General features: G+C 33.6%; 1 protein-coding gene across 1 annotated transcript in view; it reads right to left on the reverse strand.

Annotated features, from left to right (window-relative positions):
- CPXM2 (carboxypeptidase X, M14 family member 2) overlaps positions 1-23828 on the reverse strand; it is a 282814-nt gene that overhangs the window by 65450 nt on the left and 193536 nt on the right. The window contains exon 6 of the mRNA XM_074295802.1: positions 10138-10288. Coding sequence (XP_074151903.1) covers positions 10138-10288 — 151 coding nt within the window. The remainder of the gene's footprint in view (positions 1-10137; positions 10289-23828) is intronic.

Raw genomic sequence — 23828 nt, forward strand, 5'->3', positions numbered from 1 at the left:
AGGAAGAACTTGGAGTAGGAAATCACAAAATGGAGTAGCTCTTTGAACTAAATAATGAAGAGACTAAGGCTTCCAGGAGCTGAAGATGAAGAGTTCTGTGGTAAGGTGCTGAGATACTCTGTGCAAAGGTATAGAAATGGACCATTAGCTTGCCTTCAGGCAGTAGACACCCAGACTGTCAATGGACTTTTTCAATTCCTGTTCTAAAAACTGGGTCAAGTTTGGACATCACCTTCAGATTATGATAAGACTTCCCAGTAGATCTTCAGTAGAGTTTAGAGATTATAGGTACATAACAGTGTTTGAGGAATAAAATATTAGATAATCAGTAAAATGTTTATAGCAATCAGTTCCATTTGATCAATGATGTTCTGTTATCTTCCTCCATTCTGATTTAAATATATCTAATATTGTAATAAGAAATTAAATAGAAGATTGGGGAGGGAGTTTTATGGAGGTTGCAGATGACAGGCAAAGACCAATAGAAAACATAGAACCTATGATCAAGATTTTTTTTATCTGGAAAAAAAGTTCTGTTCATATCCCAATATTTGTACATTTCTTTAGAAATATAATGATAAAAATACAGCTTGATTATGAGTCAAAAGGATCTTGGATTGAATTCATTATCTTTAAGCCTCAGTTTTCTCATCTACAAATTTTTGGATCAGACATTTTTGGAAGTTCCTTTCAGCTCTGACTAAATGATTCTAATTAATTAATTTTCCAGAGATAAAAACCTATATGATGAATAAACCTATGATTTTCAGAAGTTAAACTTCCACAAAACTCTCCCAAAATACATCAACCTGAGTTATACAGAAACTTCAATGATGAAAGTAGGGGTATGTAAGGGATAACAAGAGAAAGAGCTGACCTGGGAGCCAAGAAGATATATTTAAGTCTTTTTTTTTTCTTACATATACTTTGAGACTGGGACAAGTCTTTCATTACCGGGGAATTCGAAAATTATTATTGACAAAGAAGATGTCAATTTGCATTGGCAGATGGGAGTTTCCTCACGTGAGATTTTCCAATCTGGTTGTAGTTCTTTATTCTTAAAAAGGACCAAAATAGCATCACTCTAATCCCAATACCAAGAAAAATCAGAGGGTTCATTTCTATCTGGAAATCAGCTAGGAAATCTAAGTATTTAAGTTATAGAATTTTTTTAAGTATAATGAGATCTGGTCTAAATAAAACAGTCTGCTAACCCTGGAAAGTAAATTGAAAACTAAAGAATTCTGCTGCAACTCTCTTCCTGATGAACAAATAATGTACTGTATGTAATGAAATACAATATGGTTGTATTGTTATTAAGTAATCTCCTTTAAAATACAAAGTAACTTCTCTGCAATAGTTTCCTCATTGCCAAAATGAGCTGATTTGACCCAATGATCTCTAAAGTTTCTTTTTGTCCTGAATTTAGAATCTTCTGTTATACCAGAGGCATACTAGGGGCAATATGATGTTTCTTTGGTTTTAAAAATTGTTGAAGGGGGGCAGCTAGGTGGCTCAGTGGATAGAGCACCAGCCTTGAAGTCAGGAGGATCCAAGTTCAAATTTGGTCTCAGACACTTAACACTTGCTAGCTGTGTGACACTGGGCAAGTCACTTAACCCCAGCCTCAAAAAAAAAAAAAAAAAAAAAATTGTTGCAGGGTGAGCTAGATGGTAGAGTAGATAAAGCACTGATCCTGAATTTAGGAGGACCTGAGTTCAAAGCCGACCTTAAACACTTAACATTTCTAGCAGTGTGAACCTGGGCAAGTCACTTAATCCACTTGCCTTAAAATTAAACAAAAGATATTGAAAAGAAAAAAAAAAAAGAATTGATGGAGTTAGTGCCTAAATTCTAAGGGATAACAGTTAAAATCTTCAATAAGAAGCAGGGCAGACAAAGAAAAGTGATAAGCAATTAGTATAGATTCTTCTGACCTTCTTTTGTACTGGAAGCCTAATCCTAAGGATCAGAGATCAGTAGTATTGATTGATTAGACAGGAAGTATGTTTTAGGGAATCACAGAACTTCAGAGTTGGAAGAGACTTCAGAAACAACCTGATACAAAACATACCTGAACAAGAATCCTCTTGGCAACGTCCCAGATTAGCAGAGATGAAAATTTTTTGTTTGAAGACCTCCATTAAAAGGGAATGTAAATTTCCCTGAAACAACTCATTCCATTTTTTCATAGCCCTAATTGTAGAAAGTTTTCGCTTTTGCTTTTACCAAGTCTAATTTTGCCCTTCTATGACTTTTATTCATTTCTTAGTTCTTCCCCTGGAGGCTTTCTTTCTTCTAAACAACAATCTGGCAAATTCTCAATGCCAACCTTTGGAGCTACAGTTAAATTATACCTTTAGGCTAAAAGCCCTTTGTTGCTTCAACATATCTTTATATATCGTTATCCTAAGGCTTTTAACTATCTCCTTGGTCTCCCAGATGCAACCAAATTAACAAGGCAATCACTACAATAAACAAAAATTAATAAAGATATCTTGACTCCAATAAGTAAATGTTATCTAACTGGAGCCAAAACAAAAAGAGAAAGGGGTAGGAGAGAAGAGATAAGAACATTTTTATGAATTAAAGACTAGGGTTCAAGTCTGTGTGGGTCTTTGATAGTATGAACAGTGTTGGGTTTGGGTCACACTATGACCCTTTCTCCAGTAAGTCAAATATTGAATGATAAAAAAAAGCTGTATCAAATCCTGATATAATCTAGCACCCACGTTGCTGTGTGCCTCCAATAGGCTAAAACTCTAAAACTGATGGCCATTGGGATTTAAGGAAAAACAAATAGACCAAAGAGTAAAATATAAACTTGTCTCCAAAGAATTCCTTCTAATAGAAGAGTGTTCCAGGTAACCCTGTTGAAAATAATCAACATTATCTGAAGTTAACATCTGATTATCCTCATAACAAGCCTGTTCCTATTGAGGAAAAACAAGAAAATTATAGACTAAGATGTGACAAAGAGGTCTGTCAAGGTTATCTCCATCTTGATATTGGCTAATTGTGTCAAAGAAACAAACCATGGGACTATAAAGATAAGAGCACATCAATCTAGGTTTATTTATTAGTGCCACTGTTTCAAATAATTCTTATCTCATGAACTCCCTGGAGGGCTATATTGCTCATATGAATTCAGTAACATCATTTGATTCCTTTGGTTGATATACATTTTTAGGTAGCAACATGGCCAATTTGCAGTAAGATTGACAAGAAAACCTGTCAGAATAATAAAACTTCTCTGTTATGCTGCTGTTTTTATAGTTTCCTAAAATAATTTAGACTGGTCACTATGGCCCACGAGAGAAATTTCATATTCATTGTAAGGGCATAAGGATATTTTTCCCCAGCCAAAGCAACCTAAGCTGAGAAAATAGATCTTGCTACTTTTGACCGGGTATTTTCTCAATCATTGAGGTTTAGTTCTACCTGGATAAGTGAAGAAAGAGATATTTCAAGAGGAATGAGATAGAAAATGTTCTTTTTTAGTCAACAGGGCATTTTTCAGGGTCCAAAGACACAGCACAATACAAATTCCAAAATATGATCCAGTTTCATCTTATCCTGCCTAATTCAGGGACAAACATTTTATTGACAAGGATTTCCCAACGTATTCACGATCTAATTTTATAAATATGTCATAATCTAAACAATACTTATTTTTTTAATCTATTTATTTATTGTTTGCTTTTATTTCTCCCAGTAAGATGGTCAGTATAAATTACTTTGTATTTCTTGATGTTTAGCAGAGAATTCTTTGCTATATTCTATAGATCATTGTAAATATTTCAATGTCATTTTCCAACAAAAGCATTTTGAAAGCTTAACCATACTAATATATACTTCATTCATTTGGACTCTTAAGGGTCTGACAGAAAGAAAGGAGTCAGACCAATAATTATTTTTTGTTGTAAGGAACTCCTGATAAGCATAGAGATAAGCACCTGTTCTACTTGCTGCCAGGGCTTTTGAGTGGTTAGGTGACTTGCTTTAGATTATGCCACTGGTATAAGACAAAGATGGGGTTTGAATTGAGGTGATCCTGATTCTCAAGGCTGCTTGCTATTCACTTTTCCATGCTGCCTCTTAAAGCTTATACAGAATATATCTCATGCCATAGGTCAATTTGCTCCTTTGATGACAATATATGCCCCTCATTGACACCTTATTTGATGCCTATATTCAATATATTATTGAAAAATTTGCATCTTCTATGGAATCTTATTTGTGATTCTTACATAAAAGATAGGTTGAGGAAAAAAAGGGTTTTTGAGACAGTGCCAAAGGAGGGCCTATGAATTTGAATTTGATTTCTGAGCCACAAGTATTCTTATAAACAATACATAATTAATATAGTGGGAGTTTACATTCTCTATACTGCATTCAATTTTGTAATTATAAAGAGATGGACTCCATTGCAAATCAAAATAAAACTTCCCAGAAAGCCTTCAATGCACTTCTCTTGATATATGCTTTGGTCACTTTCATAAAAAATTTATAAATAAAGAGAAGGAAGATTTTGTCAATGTATCCTCTTTTCCTTTAGTTCACCAGGAAAAGTATCAGTCATGATTCTCTCTCCCATATAGGGGATTCTGCAAGTGCTTGGTCTAGTCCAGTATCTCTCCTCAAGTTTACTTTCTTCAATACCATTTCCACTTTTCTATATAGGATATCAGACAGAGATAAGACAAAGAGAGATATGGTGTTTTCTGGATTACTTTTCATAAGACCAGATCACTGTTAAGACTTCTAGAAGTTCCACTTATAGTCTCAACAGATCATTTCCATCAAGTGACACCCAAATTAAGGAACAGAATCATATGTTCATATCCATGTTAACATTGGTTATAAATGAAACCAGAAGATATATAAAAAATAAGACCTAAAAGGAAAAACAGAATCCCAGAATTGGAAGGACTCCCAGAGGTCAATTAATCCAATCTGCACCTGAATAGGAATTCCCTTTACAAAACTTCCAATAAATGATCATCTAGCTTTTCTTGGAAGGATTCTAGGGCTAAAAAGAACAATATAAAGACAATATAAGACAACATTAAACAAACCAATTACATACTGAGGCAGATTATTACATTTGAGATAATTATTGCTTTTGCCTTACCATAAGTCAATATGTCTTTGAAATTTCCATTCATATTATTCCTAGTTCTGTCCTCTGAACCCAAGTAAAACAAGTATCTCCATGCTTCTAGCATCCAGCACAGTGCTTTGATTATAAGTGCTTGATAAATGTGTTTTGTAACTTGAAATACCACTTTTTCGTTGCTCTTTCCTTATTCCTTCAATGCCTTGAAATATTTTGATTCTATGTGAGCTCTTATTCTATGATGGCCTGCGTAACAAATAATGGGAAAATCATTATATTCTCCAAAGTGGAAATTCTACAACTTCTTTCAGAGAATGCCCTCATTAAAAAAAAAATCTCCTTTAGATGCCTACTGGACAATTCTGATAGACATGTTTTCTATTTCTAGTACATTGATATTCCCAGGTTTCCATATTATATATCTCTATCATTTGCGTCATTCCTCCTATATCAATTATACCAATTTTGGTATTTATATACACCTTACTCTGAGCTATGATTCCTAAATTCAAGAACTCTGTGAAAGGTAAATATGTGGGAACAAGTCTCGTGTTGTTTTTGCTTTCTTGTTCCTATTCTGTGTTCTATCTCTTTTCCCTCTGCCTTTTCTATGTTACCTTTCATGCCTACCAAAAAAGCCAATTACCTGGGAAAAGAAAAAAAAAAAAAAACAAGGCTTCCAAATGTTATAATGTTTTCTGATTTGAGAAAATAGAACTTGTCAATGAAAATTGGGAAAGGATAGTAGAATAAAATGAAACTCTAGGAAAGTAGAAAAGTAGAAATAGCTCAGACTCTAGAAAAATAGAAAGGGAAAAAAAACATTATCTTGTGTTGCCAATCACTTTTCTTCTTCAAATTCTTAGAATTAAGTTGGCTATAAATCAATGCCCATACACATTTTTCTCACTAATCCAAGCTGCCAGTCACTACCAAATTACTTTAAAAAGGTTAGAATTTATGAGTCATAAACATATATACACATATATAAGCATAGTTATGTAAGTATATGGGGGTATAAATATCTATATCTTTGGAAGGAAGAGAAGGAAGGAAGGACTGGGAGAGAGAGAAAGAAAGAGAGAAGGGGAGGAAAGGAGAGAGGGGGCAAGGAAGGAGAGAGATAAAGAGGGAGGGACAGAGGAAGAGGCATAGAGAGGCAGAGACACAGAGAGAAAACAAGAGAGAGATAGAGAGGAAGAGAAAGAGATAAAGAGACAGAGAAACAGAGAAAGAAGGGGAGAAAGAGACAAAGAGAGACAGAGAGGAGACAAAGAAAGAAGAGGATAAGGATGAGGAGAGGAGAGGAGAGGAGAAGAGAGGAGAGGAAAGGAGAGGAGAGGAAAATAGGAGAGAGGACAGGAGAGGAAAATAGGAGAGAAGAGAAAATCTCCTAATGGGATGGAATGTAAGCTTCCAGAAGACAGATAGACTCTTTTGCCTTTGTTGTCATTATAGTCCCACTGCCAAAAACAAGGTCTGGCACACAGAAAACATCAGCCTGAATTCACTTGACTCCCAAACTCTAGTAGCAATAATTATACTTACTGGGTAAAGCCAAAGTATAAATATTGTGTTTTCATAAAGATTTGCACTTTTGAATTTGACAGGATTTGACTGTAATTGAATCTGGATGTGAGAAATTCAATCCAACTTTAAGCTTTTATAGAAGTTTGGAATTAAGCTCGGGAAAATTTATAAGTGACAGATAGAAAGACTACACATGACACATCTCTATAATAACTTCCATCCTCCTCCTTCATAAGTTCTCCTCAGAGAAATGAATAAAGAAGTTGGGGAAATTGATTTTCATGTGCTTAATGGTAAAGAGAAATATTTCATGAGACATCTGGTAAACTCCCCTTTCTGAGTTCCCAGGGAGCTTAAGAAAAGTAGCCACTTTAAAGATAAGTGGGCTTTAGGTGTCTACATCTCTCATAGAGGCCAAAGAGGCAAATTCTGTGAAGAATTTGTTAAACTTTTCCAAATTATATCAATATCTACTTTGATACCCTTCTTCTTCAAGGCAAAAATGGTCACAGGGGAAGAATGATGAAAACAATACTAGAAAATAAGATTCAAGGAATTAACAGAGTCAAAGATTTTACAGACTTCTCAGGAATATTACTCCATTATGGTGTAATTGCAGTTTATTTAACAAAAAAAATAAACAAAAAAAAAACAGATTTAGGGATTTTAGTAAATAGCAACTCAGTAAAAGACAGCAAAGATATAAGAAACCCAGGAAAACTAATGTGATTTCACAATACACTAAAAAAGGAATAATTCTTCAAAAAGTGAGTCAAAAGGGGATGGATATGGAAAATACCAAAGAGCAACATTTGAAAAACAAAACCAACAAATTTCTAAACATACCAGAAGTAATTGGTAATAAATTCAATATATCATCAGTTCTTTGTATACTCATCATGAAGAAAAATCAAAGGAAATATCAAATAAGAAGGAAGGTTATAAACAACAATTTCCTGTATACAATTACAGGAGCTTTCATTTGTTCTGTTCTAAAGAACCAGAGACTACATCTGGAAAAGGAGAGAATTAAATTGTTAACTTATCAGTTCTTATAATAAGAAGGCTTGGAAAGTACCAAAATGACCTTGGCCAGAAATGATTAATCGGCTTGATAAGGGAAATACTTGGTAGCTAGACTTGGCCATATTTAGAGTATAAGCTGGTAGGAGATGAAGAAGTCTTCAGAATGAATGTCTTATATGACACTCAACAAAAACTAAATTTTAACTATTAAAAAAAAAGATTGGTTAAAGACTATGTACTTCCTCCTGGCTCTACTCCTCCAATGATGGATGATGGGCCAGCCATGGACGTAAGTGTGACTCATTTATGACCCAAGCTGAAGCATCTCAGTGAAAGGAGCAAAGAAAGCCATCAGCAAGAAGAGAAGATTTGTTCTTGGCAAAGAATCGGAAATTGGATGGATGCCCATCAATTGAGCAATGGCTGCACAAGTTGTGGTATATAATTGTGATGGAACATTATCATGTTATAAGAAATGATAAATGAATTGTTAACCTTTTCAGCAGATGGAGGAGCACTGAGAGAGAAAAAATATCTGGAACTCAACTTTTCAAAAAGAAAGAATATTAAAAAATAAATATTTTAAGTGATAAAGAAAAAAAAATGATGATGATGGAGATACTTTCAGAAAAAGCAGTAAAGACTTATATGACCTGATACAAAGTGAAGTGAGAAGAATCAGGAGGACAATTTATATAGTAATTACAATATTATAATAATGATCAACTGTGGAAGACCTAACTAGCCTCTCTTATTACTACAATGATCCAAAACAATTCTGAAGGACTTAGGATGAAAAATGCTATTCACCATCAGAAAGAGAACTGATAAACTCTGAATGCAAATTGAAGCATCATTTTTTTTCATTTTATTATTTTTGTTCTTTTTGCAATATGACTAATATAGAAATTTTATTTCATATGATTTCACACATATAATTTATATTAAGTTTATTGGCTTCTCATAATGAGGATGCTGCTTAAGGAATGAGAAAATCAGAAACTCATTATTAAAAAAAAAAAAGATATGCTAAAAATAAATAAATAATAAATTTTAAAAATTTAAACAAAACAAGATTTCTGTTCAGGGAGACCCAGAAACATTACAATATTTATGCAAAACCAGAGTTGGTTGCTAGGGATACTAAGAGCTCCATTGAAGGGCCAGAGACAAAAGGTAGTATCTGGATCTGAAAGAGGAATTTGATCCCAGAATCAAACATAATTTAAAGACTGATCCAAAAACACTCGTCTGGGAATCAGGCTGAAAGATTTAATATTATAGAGAGAAGAGAGGATCTGGGTCTGCCTAAAACTCATACAATTTTGATGCATGGTTTCTGGACATATATGCATATGTACTTTATATCCAGTTTAATGAGGCAAGCAACTCTCCCTCTGAGTTTCCCCTAAATCAGCTGCTGCAAGATGGCAAATGCTGCCATGAATAGAAGCATGACTCTCTATGGTAAAAGTCATCTTTAAACAGAGGGGCCTACTTATCCTCAAACAGCCAAAGACCAAACAGAACTTCACAATGAAACATGTATTATTCAGTCCCCGTGGGTGCCAAGATCACCTTCCACCTTAAAAAGGCATAAACTTGGAAAAGACACCCACCTGACCTCTGCCCTTTAAAACTAACACAAAGAATCTTTGTTGAACTAAATGGCATCCACATTTTCTACTCTGACACATGTGCAGCTGCAGGTAATCTATCACTTTTGTTTAAGATGCCAGCTGTGCTTTGGTTCTTCCTAATACAGTATTGCATATTCTACTTTGACAATGCCTTTGTTGGCAAAGAACCAGCCAGGCTACAGACACTGTTTGCTACTGTTGTTTAAAAAGAAAGGCAATTTCACAAATCAGACAGAAATTTGCATTTTTCTTAATGCACTGGCTAGTTATGACTTAGAAGGAAAAGCACCAGAAATGGAGTGAAACTATGTGGGCTTGATCGAGGTTTGCACACTAGCTGAACAAGTCAACTGCATGCTTTCCTAACTGTAAGTAAGATTATGAACTTTCATGAGCTTGAGTCTCATCTGTTGGGCTTGATAGCCTCTGGGGTCCCCAACACACACACATATAAAGATCTATTATCTATTATTTAGATCTATTCAGAATATATATTCTGATCTGTTGGATTCTGAAGAAACTATCCCACCTATAAAAAAAGAGACAAAATATCCTCCTAACCTTTCTCACCGAGGTGATGTGATAATTGAAAAATATAATCATATAAAATGCTTTATAAATTGATATCATCCCTTGTTTTTAGAAAGCTGTTTGCACACCATCTCTCCCATTAGACTATAAGCTTTTGGACAGCAGGAAGTGATTTTGCCTTTCTTTGTATTCTCAGAGTTTAACTGAGTGGGTTTTCTGGCACATAAAAGATACTTAATAAATATTTACTGACTGACTGCATGTCACACATTAAGCAAAGGTGTCACTTACCAGGTAATGGACAGCCTAGAATTTCCAGTCTCAAACAGATGCTCCCATTATCAAACCATGACCGAGGGTTTATGCGGATGTAACGGGCCACCACTGGAACTGGAAGCTCATTGAGAACTGGGATTTCTTTTTCACTGTTTCCTTCAAATATCTATTTAAGAACAAAAAAAGAATTTATGGTTTTGATGAGGAATGGATAGGTTATTGGAGATTAGTTTTTCCCATAATTTTATGCTAGGTATGATCTGAAATAGTTGGGTCATGCAATTCCATTGCTTTTCATCATTAATCAAATATATATTCTATGTGAGGAACTATGTAGGCACTGGGATAGGGAGCTAGGGGATACCACTCACAGTGCACAGAGCACCAAGATTCATCTTTTTAAATTCAAACTTGCCCTTAGGCAATTACTAGCTGTGTGATCCTGGCTTTTTCAATTTCTTCATGTGTAAAATCAACTGTAGAAAGCAATGGCAAACCACTCCCAGTATCTTTGCCCAGAAAATCCCCAGTGGGAACATGAAGAGCTTGACATGACAAACAACTGAACAACAACAAGGGCACTGGAAAATGATGGCAAATAGGCAATATTTCTTTCTCTCAAGGAGCTTGCACTCTACTAGGGAGATGCAACACATACATAAATGAATATAATAAAAAAATATTGAGGAAAGGGAAAGTATTAACATTTGGTAATAGAAAGGAAGGTTTCACAGAGAAGGTGGCATCTGAGCTGAGCTTTGAAGGACGAGATAGATTCTGAAATGAAGAACTATTTTATAGGCTTGGGGAAATTGTACTAATGTGCTAATGAACAGAAGCAGAATATGGGTGGCCATACTCAAAGAACTGAATGTCAAAATGGTGGAATGTCCTTGGCAAAATACTGCAGGAATCTGTCTTTAGCCCTGTGCTGTTTAACATTTTTTTTTTTTTCTGAGCCTATTGGGGTTAAGTGACTTGCCCAGGGTCACACAACTAGGCTGTTTAACATTTTTAACAATGACTTGGAGAGAGGCACAAATGGTTTCTTATCAAAATTGCAAATGACACAAACTGGGGAGGAATAGATAAGTGGATGATAATTTCCAAAATGAACTACTATACACTAATAATAATATACATTAATACAACATGAGATGAATGATGCATTAAATTTAAAAAGGGATAAATTTAAAATCTTGCACTTTGTAACAAAAATCAAATTATCTTCTTGATGTTATACCTATGACAGTTTGTGTTTGAAAAAGAATTTGATAGTATTTACAGACTGAAAGCTTAATATAAATCATCAGGGTGATTTGGAAATCTAAAATACTCATGCGGTCTGGGACTGAATTAAAAGGAACATAATTTTCAGGAACAGGGAGATGGTAGGTCCATTGCATCCTATTCTGATCATACAGATTTCCTGTGTTCAGTTATGGGCACCACAATTTAAACAATAAAAACACTGAAAAGCTAGAAAGAGTTAAGAGATGATCAGCCAGGATGGTAAAAGGATTTGATTAGGTGTTACATGGAAGTGGTTAAAGTAACTGATGATACTTAGCTTGAGAACATTGAGATGGAGGGTGAAGATAGAGAAATGATAATTGTCCTCAAGTATTTGAAAAGTTATCATGAGAAAGAGGGACTAAGCTCATTCCATTAGGGCCTAAAGGCCAAAATTTGTTGTGAATTTGAAAGGAAGACAATTTAAGAATTGCCTCCAAGAAGCTACTGGATTCCTCTTCTTGGAAATTTTCAGTCTTCTAGAAGCTCATTGACCACTTGTAAACTATATTAGAAGGGGGATTCATTTTTGGTTTGGATTGGGTTAGATGGCCACTGGGATCCTTTCTCACTTTTACATGCTGTGATTCTTAAGACTGAATTCAAGGAACAGGTAGCCTTTGAATTTGGCTGAAACAGAGAGATCATAAAAGGGAATTGTATGAATAAGAATAAAAAGGCAGCTCAGAGTAGGTAATAGAAGAGCTTAAATGTGAGATAAAGAAGTTCTAATTATGTATTGGTAACTATATATGTGGAGTATTTGTTAAGTCACTCAGCATCCAATAATCATTTAACTGTCTACTGAAGGCACTCTACAAGTCATGGTGATTAATTGAGGCATAAAGAAGTATGAATATCAACTTGGGGCATAAAACAAAGAGTAAAATCTATAAAGGAAATTGGAACATTATAAATACTTAGAAGAGATTATGGGAAAAGCATACTGAGTTCACAGAAAGGCAAGCTCACTTCCAGTTAAACGGTGGATATGGAGAGAGATGGGAATTAGATTCTAATTCAAGAAAATATAGTGCATTGGGAACTGCCTTGGATTGAGTTTCAGTTCCAGCTCTATTGGAGGCTTCCTGGGAGGCAACAAATACATCATTTATTTCTCAGATTCTCACCAGTAAATGGAAAAATTGAACTAGATTAGTGGTTCTTACAATGGAGTCCTTAGACTCAAAAGAATGCTATGCTAATTTTCTTCAGTGGAAGAAGATGATCATTTAATGAAAAAAGGAATTCCATTTGTTTCTAAGAAAAAAAAAAACAGACTTAAACAAAAAATTTGATCTATATCCACAACACTGAAGAGAAGCAGAAAAAGGTAAAAAAGAACTCTTGAGAATTGTATCTCTGTTGTGGATATACAGAAAGTCCGCATGGATAATTTGATTTTACTGATATAATATAAAAAAAGGGAAGTAATAAAGGGAAGGGGATAGTATCAGAAAAAGGGGAAGGAGAGATAAAAAGAGGGAAACTATATCCCAGGAAGAGGCATAGAAAATCTACCACATATGAGGGAATTTAGAAAGGGGGAGAAACATTGTGTGAATCTTACTCTAATCAGAGTAGGCTCAAAGAGTAAATAATTGACATATTTGTTTTTCAGAGAATTCTCTCTCACCTCATTAAAAGGGGGGAAAGGAAAAGGGAAAAGGAAAAGGGAAATAAGGGAAGGGTACAAGAAAGGGGAAGGGACTTAAAAGGAGGGGGGAGGTATACTAAAAAGGGAGGGCTGCGTGTCACAAGTGGGATCTATAAATTAAATATTGGGGAAGGGGTTCAGGGGAGGCAAGGGATAAAAAAAAGCATAATCAGGGGATAATATGATGTCAGGAAATACAGAATTAGTAATGTTAACTGTCAATGTGAATGGGATGAACCTTCCCATTAAACAGAGGCAGATAGCAGACTGGATCAAAAGTCAGAACCTTACAATATGTTGTTTACAGGAAACACAGTTAAAGCAGAGAGATACATACAGAGTAAAGGTAAAAGGTTGGAGCAGAATCTATTATGCTTCAGGTAAAGCCAAAAAAAGCAGGGGTTGCTATCCTTATCTCAGATCAAGCAAAAGCAGAAACTGATCTAATTAAAAGAGATAAGGAAAGAAAATATATCCTGCTAAAAGGTAGCATAGACAATGAAGCCATATCAAAACTAAACATATATGCACCAAGTGGTATAGCATCTAACTTCCTAAAGGAAAAGTTAAGAGAATTGCAAGAAGAAATAGACAGTAAAACTATAATAGTGGGAGATCTCAACCTTGCACTCTCAGAATAAGACAAATCAAACCATAAAACAAATAAGAAAGAAATTGAAGAGGTAAATAGAACATTAGAAAAAACTAGGTATGATAGACCTTTGGAGAAAACTGAATGGTAATAGAAAGGAGTATATTTTCTTCTCAGCATTTCATGGAACCTATACAAAATTGACCATATATTAGGACATAAAGATCTCAAAATTAAATACAGGAATGCAGAAATAGTAAATGCCTTCTTCTCAGATCACAATGCAATAAAAGCTACATTCAGTAAGAAGTTCGGGGTAAATAGACCAAAAAGTAATTGGAAACTGAATAATCTCATCTCAAAGAATGACTGGGTGAAATAGCAAATTATGGAAACAATAATTTCATCCAAGATAATGCAAACAATGAGACATCATACCAAAATTTGTGGGATGCAGCTAAAGCAGTAAAAAGGGGAAATTTTATATCTTTAGAGGCTTATTTGAGCAAAATAGAGAAAGAAAATTAATGAATTGGTCCTGCAACTTAAAAAGCTAGAAAAAGACCAAATTAAAAAACCCCAACCAAAAACTAAACTTGAAATACTAAAATTAAAAGGAGAAAACAATAATATTGAAAGTAAAATAACTATTGAATTAATAAATAAAACCAAGAGTTGGTTTTATGAAAAAGCCAATAAAATAGATAAACCTTTGGTAAATCTGATCAGAAAAAGGAAAGAGGAAAATCAAATTGTTAGTCTTATAAATGAAAAGGGGATCTTTCCACCAATGAAGAGGAAATTAGAGAAATAATAAGGAGTTACTTTGCCCAACTTTATGCCAATAAATTCGATAACTTAAGTAAAATGAATGACTGTGTCCAAAAATATAGGTTTCCTAGATTAACAGAGGAGGAGGTAAACTGCTTAAATCATCTCATTTCAGAAAAAGAAACAGAGCAAGCTATTAATCAACTCCCCAGGAAAAAATCCCCAGGACCAGATGGATGTACATGTGAATTCTACCAAACATTTAAAGAACAATTAGCCCCAATGTTATAGAAACTATTTCAAAAATTACCTACCAAACTCCTTTTATGACACAGACATGGTACTGATACCTAAACTAGGCAGACTGAAAACTGAGAAAGAAAACTATAGCCCAATTTCCTTAATGAATAATGAATCTTAAATAAGATATTAGCAAAAATACTTCAGAATCATCCCCAGGATAATACACAATGATCAAGTAGGATTTATACCAGGAATGCAGGGCTGGTTTAATATTAGGAAAACTGTTAGTGTAATAGACCATATCAATAATCAAATTAATAAAAAACCATATGATCATCTCAACAGATGCAGAAAAAGCATTTGATAAAATCCAACATCCATTCCTACTAATTTTGAGAGTATAGGAATAAATGGACTATTCCTTAAAATAGTGAGGAGCATATATTTAAGACCATCAGTAAGCATAATATGTAATGGAGATAAACTGGAACCTTTCCCAGTAAGATCAGGAGTGCAACAAGGTTGCCCACTATCACCATTACTATCCAATATTGTATTAGAAATGCTAGCCTTGGCAATAAGAGTTGAGAAAGAGATTAAAGGAATAAGAGTAGGTAATGAGGAAATCAAACTTTCACTCTTTGCAGATGATATGATGGTATACTTAGAGAACCCCAGATATTCTAATAAAAATTTATTAGAAATAATTCACAACTTTAGCAAAGTTGCTGGATACAAAATAAATCCACATAAATCCTCAGCATTTTTATATATCACCAACAAAATGCAAGAGCAAGAGTTATAAAGAGAAATAAATTCCATTCAATACAACTGTCGAGAGTATAAAATATTTGGGAATCCATCTACCAAAGAAAAGTCAGGAATTATATGAGCAAAATTACAAAACACTTGCCACAAAAATAAAGTCAGATTTAAATAATTGGAAAGACATTCAGGGCTCATGGATAGGTCGAGCGAATATAATAAAGATGACAATACTCCCCGAACTAATCTATTTATTTAGTGCTATACCAATCAGACTCCCAAGAAACTATTTTAATGACCTAGAAAAATAACAACAAAATTCATATGGAAGAATAAAAAGGTCGAGAATTTTAAGGGAATTAATGAAAAAAAAAAAGTCAGATGAAGGTGGCCTAGGTGTACCTGATCTAAAGCTATATTATATAGCAGCAGTCACCAAAACCATTTGGTATTGGCTAAGAAATAGACCAGTCAATCAGTGGAACATATTAGGTACAAAGGACAAAAAAAGGTACAACCTAGTGTTTGACAAAACCAAAGATACCATCATTTGGGATAAGAATTAATTATTTGAAAGAAAGAAAAAAACTGTTGTGAAAACTGGAAATTAGTATGGCAGAAATTAGATATGGATCCACACTTAACACCATATACCAAGATAAGATCAAAATGGGTCCATGATTTAGGCATAAAGAATGAGACCATAAATAGATTAGAGGAACAGAGGATAGTCTACCTCTCAGACCTGTGGAGGAGGAAGGAATTTATGACCAGAGGAGAACTAGAGATCATTATTGATCACAAAATAAAAGATTTTGATTACATCAAACTAAAAAGTTTCTGTACAAACAATACTAATGCAAACAAGATTAGAAGGGAAATAACAAATTGGGAAAATATTTTTACAGTTAAAGGTTCTGATAAAGAACTCATTTCCAAAGTATATAGAGAATTGACCCTAATTTATAAGAAATCAAACCATTCTCCAATTCATAAATGGTCAAAGGATATGAACAGACAATTCTCAGATGATGAAATTGAAATTATTTCCACTCATATGAAAGTGTTCCAAATCACTACTGATCAGAGAAATGCAAATTAAAACAACTCTGAGATACCACTACACACCTGTCAGATTGGCTAAGATGACAGGAACAAATAGTGATGACTGTTGGAGTGGATGTGGGAAAACTGGGACACTAATGAATTGTTTGTGGAGTTGTGAAAGAATCTGGCCATTTTGGAGAGCAATTTGAAACTATGCCCCAAAAGCTATCAAACTGTGCATACCCTTTGATCCAGCAGTGTTACTCATGGTCTTATATCTCAAAGAAATACTAAAGAGGGGAAAGGGACCTGTATGTGCCAAAATGTTTGTGGCAGCTCTTTTTGTTATAGCTAGAAACTGTAAAATGAATGGATGTCCATCAATTGGAGAATGGTTGGGTAAATTATGGTATATGAATGTTATGGAATATTATTGCTCTGTAAGAAATGACCAGCAGGAGGAATACAGAGAGGTTTGGAGAGACTTACATGAACTGATGCTGAGTGAAATGAGCAGAACCAGAAGATCACTATACACTTCAACAACAATACTGTATGAAGATATATTCTGATGGAAGTGGATATCTTCAACATAAAGAAGATCCAACTCACTTCCAGCTGATCAATGACGGACAGAAACAACTACGCCCAGAGAAGGAACACTGGGAATTGAATGTAAACTGTTAGCACTACTGTCTTTTTACCCAGGTTACTTATACCTTCTGAATCCAATTCTTAATGTGCAACAAGAAAATTGAATTTACACACATATATTGTATCTAGGTTATACTGTAACACATGTAATATGTATGGGATTGCCTGTCATCTAGGGGAGGGAGTAGAGGAAGGGAGGGGAAAATTTGGAAAAATGAATACAAGGGATAATGTTATAAAAATTACTCATGCATATATACTGTCAAAAAATTTTATAATTATAAAATTTAAAAAATAAATAAATAAATAAATAAATGCCTACTTAAAAAAAAAGAATGCTATGCTAAAAATATTTCAATAAAATTAATTTCCTTTGTGATTTTATATATTTAATTTTATGCATGTAACAAAATTCTGAAAAGGGCTCTATAGGCTTCAGCAGACAACCAAAATGGTCCATGACACAAAAAAGATTAAGAATCTTTAGCACAGATGACTAATAAGATTCATTCCATTCACTTTTTAACCCTGAAAAACATTTCCCAGCATACTTTTCACTGTCTAGTGCTTAGCACAGTGCCTGGCACATAGTAGGCATAATAAATGTTTATTGACCTGCTATTGTCTTCTATGCCCACCTTTGAGCTGAAATTATTAAGAATCAATGAACATAATCACTTGGTTTGAAGGCCCTTACAAAATTCTTTTTTAATAAGCTTTTTATTTTCAAACTAGATGTACATTCACCTTTACAAAACCCTGTTTCAAAACTTTTTCTCCCTGCTTTTCTGATACCTACTCCTCTAGATAGCAAGCAAATCAACATATATTAAACATGTGCAATTCTTCTATACATATGTCCCCAATTGTCATAGAACATGAGAAAAATTAGATCAAAAAGGGAAAAAAATGAAAAAGAAAACAAAATGCAAGTGACAACAACAGAAAAAGGTGAAAATACTATGCTGTGATCCACATTCAGTCCCCAGGGTCCTTTTTCTGAATGTAAATGTCTCTCTCCATCACAAGTCCACTGCAATTGGCTTGCATTACCTCATTGTAGAAAACATCCATATCCATCAGAATTGATTATCATACAATCTTGTTGCTATTTACAATATTCTCCTGGTTTTTCTCAATTCACTCATCATCAGTTCATGTAAGTCTCTCTAGGCCTTTCTGAACTCACCCTGCTGATTGTTTCTAATAGAAAAATAATATCTCATAACATTCATATGTCATGACTTTTTCAGACATGATCCAATGGGCATCCACCCAATTGCCAGTTTCTTGCCACTATAAAAAAAAAAGTGTTACAAAAATTTTTGCACATGTGGGTCCTTGTCCCTTTGTTATGATCTCTTTGGGAAATAGGTCCAGGATAAATATTGCTAGATAAAAGGATACGTACGGTTTGATAGCCTTTTGGACATAGTTCCATATTACTTTCCAGAATGGCTGGGTCAGTTCACAATTCTACCAACAAAGTATCAGTATCCCAGTTTTCCCACATCCCCTCCAATATTTATCATTACCTTTTCCTGTTATTTTTGCCAATCTGAAAGATGTGTAGTGGTACCTCAGAGTTGTCTTAATTTGAATTTCTCTGATCAACAGTGATTTAGAACACTTTTCATATGACTATAAATGATTTTAATTTCTTCATCTGAAAATTGCCTGTTTATTTCCTTGAAAATTTATCGATTGGAGAATGGCTTTTATTCTTATAAATTCAAGTAAATTCTCTATATATTTTAGAAATAATGCCTTTATCAGAACCCTTGAATGTAAATTTTTTTCAGTTTTTTTGATTTCCCTTCTAATCTTATCTGATTGGTTTTGTTTGTACAAGAACTATTAAACTTAATGTAATCAAAATTATCCACTTTGAATTTAATAATGCCGCCTTCTTCTTTTTTGACCACAAATTCCTTCCTTTTCCACAGATCTAAAAGCTAGACTATGCTTTGTTCTTGTAATCTGCTTATAAAATCATTCTTTATGTCTAAATTATGAACCCATTAATCAACCTTATCTTACTATATGGTGTTAGGTGTTAGTAGTACCTACTTTCTACTATACTATTGTCCAATTTTCTCAGTAATTTTTATCAAATAATGAGTTCTTTTCCCTTTTCTCTTTCCCCTTTTCCCTTTTCCAATACCAAATGGTTTTAATGACTGTTGTTTCATAATGTAGTTTTAGGTCTAGTACAGTTAGTCAACCTTCATTTGCATTTTTTTCATTAATTCTCTTGAAATTCTCGATCTTTGTTCTTCCAGATAAATTTTGTTATTATTTTTTCTACTTCTGAAAAAAATAATTTGATGGCAGATTGATTGGTATGGTACTGAATAAGTAGATTAATTTAGGTAAAATTTTCATTTTTATCATATTACCTTGGCCTACCTACAAGCACTTAGTAATTTTCCAGTTGTTTAACTCTGACTTTATTTGTGTGGAAAGTGTTTCGTAGTGTTTATATAATTTCTGACTTTGTCTTGGAAGGCAGACTCCCAAATATTTTATATGATCTATAGTTATTTTATATGGAATTTCTCTTGGTATCTCTTACTGCTAGATGTTGTTGGTAACATATAGAAATATTGATGTTTTTTGTGGATTTGTTTTGTGTCTTTTAACTTTGTTAAAGTTGTTAATTGGTTATAGTCATTTTAGTTGATTCTCTAGGGTTGTATAAGATGACATCATCTGCAAAGTATGATAATTTTATTTCCTCACTACCTACTCTAATTCGATTAATTTATTTTTCTTCTCTTATTGCTAAAGAGAACATCTCTAATACAATATTGTGATGGTGATACAATACAAAGGTGATAATGACCAACCTCATTTCACCTCTGATCTTATTAAGAATGGTTCTGGTTTATACCTATTACATATGATGCTTGCTAATAGTTTCAGATAGATGCTACTGAGCATTTTAAGGAAAACTCCACTTATTCCTATGCTCTTTAGTGTTTTTAATAAGAATGAGTGTTGGATTTTGTCAAATGCTTTTTCTGCAGCTATTGAGATAAACATATGATTTATGTGAGCTTGGTCATTAATATAGTCAATTATGCTAATAATTTTTCTAATATTGAGTCAGCCCTGCATTCTTAGTATAAATTCTATTTGGTCATAGTGTATCCTGATGAAAACTTGCTGTGATCTCTTATCTAATATTTTATTTTCAATTTTTGCATTAATATTAATTAGGGAAATTGATTTATAATTTTCTTTCTCTGTTTAGACCCTATCTGGATGAGGTATCAGCTCCATATCTGTGTCATAAAAGGAATTTAATAGGACATCATATGCTATTTTTCCAAATAGTTTGCAAAGTGTTGGAATTATTTGTTCTTTAAGATTGGGTAGAATTCAATTGTAAATCCATCTGGCCCTGGAGATTTTTTCTTTCTTTTTTTAAAATCAAATTAACTAAAAGTTTATTTATGTTGATTTTTTTATAAAACCAAATCTTAGTTTTATTAGTTCAATAGTCTTCAGAATTTCAAATCTGGTATTTAATTGGGGGGGTTAATTTATTCCTTGTCTAGCTTTTTTAGTTTCATGCCCAATTCATTGATCTTCTCTTTCTCTATTTTATACAAGTTAGCTTCTAGAAATATAAATTTACCATAAGAACTACTTTGGCTGCATCCCAAAAATTTTGGTATGTTTTCTCATTATTGTCAATCTCTTGGATGAAGCAGTTGATAGTGTCTATGATTTGTTGTTTCAACCATTCATTCTTTAGCATGAGATTATTTAGTTTCCAATTAATTTTTGGTCTATTTCCCCTGACCCTTTATTACATGTAGTTTTTAATTGCATCATGCTCTTAAAAAGATGCATTTATTATTTCTGCCTTTCTGCATTTGATTTTGAGATCTTTATTCCCTAATATGGTCAATTTTTTTATAAGTTCCATGAATTGCTGAGAAGAAAGTGTTCTGTCCCCATTCAAAGGTCTATCATACAAAATTTTTCTATAATTTTATTTTCCTCCTTAAGTACTTTCTTATTTATTTTGTGGTTCAATTTCTCTAGTTCTGATAGTGCAAGGTTAGAATCCTCACTAGTATAGTTTTACTTTCTATTTTCTTTGCAGCTCTCTTTTACCTCCTCCTCTAGGAATTTGGATGCTATACCAATTGATTCATATACATTTAGTATTGATATTATTTCATTATCTATGGTACCCTTTAGTAAGATATACTTTCCTTCCTTATCTCTTTTAATTAAATCTATTTTTGCTTTTGCTTTATCTGAGATCAAGATCACTACCTTTGCCTTTTTTTTTTTTTAATTCTAGTAGAAGCATAATAGATTTTGTTCCAGGCTTTTACCATTATTCTTTATGTATCACTCTGCTTTAAATGTGTTTCTTAACAACATACCACAGGATTCTGGCTTTTAATCCAGTCTGCTATCTGCTTCCATTTTATGGGAGAGTTCATCCTATTCACATTCACATTTAAAATTACTAAATCTGTATTTCCTGCCCTGTTATTTCCCCAAGTTATACTTGTCTCTTCCATTTCCCTGGAACGGGGAAATTCTCTCTTCCCCAGAGTTTTGCTTCTAACCACCACCTCCCTCAATCTGCCCTCCCTTTTTATATCACCTCCTCTTTTTATAAGACCCATTCTCTTTCTCCTTTTGTTCTTCCTTCTATTACCTCCCCTTTTCCTTTCCCCTTTCTCTTCCTATTTCCCTATAGGAAGAGACAAGTTTCTATATCAAATTGAATATGTTTGATATCCTTTCTTTGAGTCAAATCCAATGAAATTAAGGTTCACAAAATAATCATTCCTCTCCCTTGTTTCCCTCAAATATAATAGGTCTTTTTTGCCTCTGCATGTAATATAATTTACAACATTTTACCTCCCATTTACTCCTTTTCCACTACAATCCCTTTTACATTCCAATTTCTTTTTTATATCTTTCCAAAAAAGTCAAATTATAACTATGGCCTCTAAGTATAACCTTAATAAAAATACAATTCTCATGAGTTAAACATATCATCTTGCCATTTAGGGATATAAACATTTTAACCTTTAAAAATATGAGTTTTTTCTTCCCTTTTTATCTTTTTCATGCTTCTCTTGAGTTCTGTATTTGCAGATCAAATTTCCTGTTCAACTCTAGTCTTTTCATCAAAAATAAATGAAAATTCCCTATTTCTTCAAACCATTCTCCAATTGATAAATGGTCAAAGGACATGAATAGACAATTCACAGATGATGAAATTGAAATTATATTCACTCATATGAAAGAGTGTTCCAAATCACTACTGATCAGAGAAATGCAAATTAAAACAACTCTGAGATACCACTACACACCTGTCAGATTGGCTAAGATGACAGGAACAAATAGTGATGACTGTTGGAGTGGATGTGGGAAAACTGGGACACTGATACATTGTTGGTGGAGTTGTGAAAGAATCTGGCCATTTTGGAGAGCAATCTGAAACTATGCCCCAAAAGCTATCAAACTGTGCATACCCTTTGACCCAGCAGCGCTACTCCTGGTCTTATATCCCAAAGAAATACTAAAGAGGGGAAAGGGACCTGTATGTGCCAAAATGTTTGTGGCAGCTCTTTTTGTTGTAGCTAGAAACTGGAAAATGAATGGATGTCCATCAATTGGAGAATGGTTGGGTAAATTATGGTATATGAATGTTATGGAATATTATTGCTCTGTAAGAAATGACCAGCAAGATGAATACAGAGAGGCCTGGAGAGACTTACATGAACTGATGCTGAGTGAAATGAGCAGAACCAGAAGATCACTATACACTTCAACAACAATACTGTATGAAGATGTATTCTGAAGGAAGTGGAAATCTTCAACATAAAGAAGATCCAACTCACTTCCAGCTGATCAATGATGGACAGAAATAACTACACCCAGAGATGGAACACTGGGAAGTGAATGTAAATTGTTAGCACTACTGTCTTTCTACCCAGGTTACTTATATCTTCGGAACCTAATTCTTAACGTGCAACAAGAAAATTGGATTTACACACATATAGTGTATCTAGGTTATACTGTAACACATGTAAAATATATGGGATTGCCTGTCATCTAGGGGAGGGAATAGAGGAAGGGAGGGAAAAATTTGGAAAAATGAATACAAGGGATAATCTTATTAAAAATTACTCATACATATGTACTGTCAAAAATTATAATTATAAAATTAATAAAAAAGAATGCTTTAGCAATAAAATGGAAAAAAAAAAAGAAAATTCCCTATTTCTTTCAATACCTATCTTTCGCCTAAAAGATAATGCTTAATTTTGCTACATAGTTTATTCTTGGCTGCAGTCCAAGCTCCTTTGCCCTCTTATCATATTCTAGGCCCTTTGATCTTTTAAAGTGGAAGTTGCTAGGTCCTGGGTAATCCTGATTGTGGCTCCTCGATATTTGAATTATTTTTTTTCTCTTTTTTTCTGGATGCTTGAAGTATTTTCTCTTGATCCAATAATTCTTCAATTTAGCTATGATATTCCTTGGAGTTGTCATATTGAGGCTTCTTTCAGGAAGTCATTGGTGACTCTTTTTAAAAGCTATTTTACCCTCTGATTGTAGGACATCAGGTAAGTTGTTTTTTTTTTTTTCATGATTTCTTTAAAGATATTGTCTAGGCTCTTTTTTTAATTGTGATTTTCAGGT

The sequence above is a fragment of the Sminthopsis crassicaudata genome, chromosome 2, assembly GCF_048593235.1.
Source record: "Sminthopsis crassicaudata isolate SCR6 chromosome 2, ASM4859323v1, whole genome shotgun sequence".
Taxonomy (NCBI): Eukaryota; Metazoa; Chordata; class Mammalia; order Dasyuromorphia; family Dasyuridae; genus Sminthopsis; species Sminthopsis crassicaudata.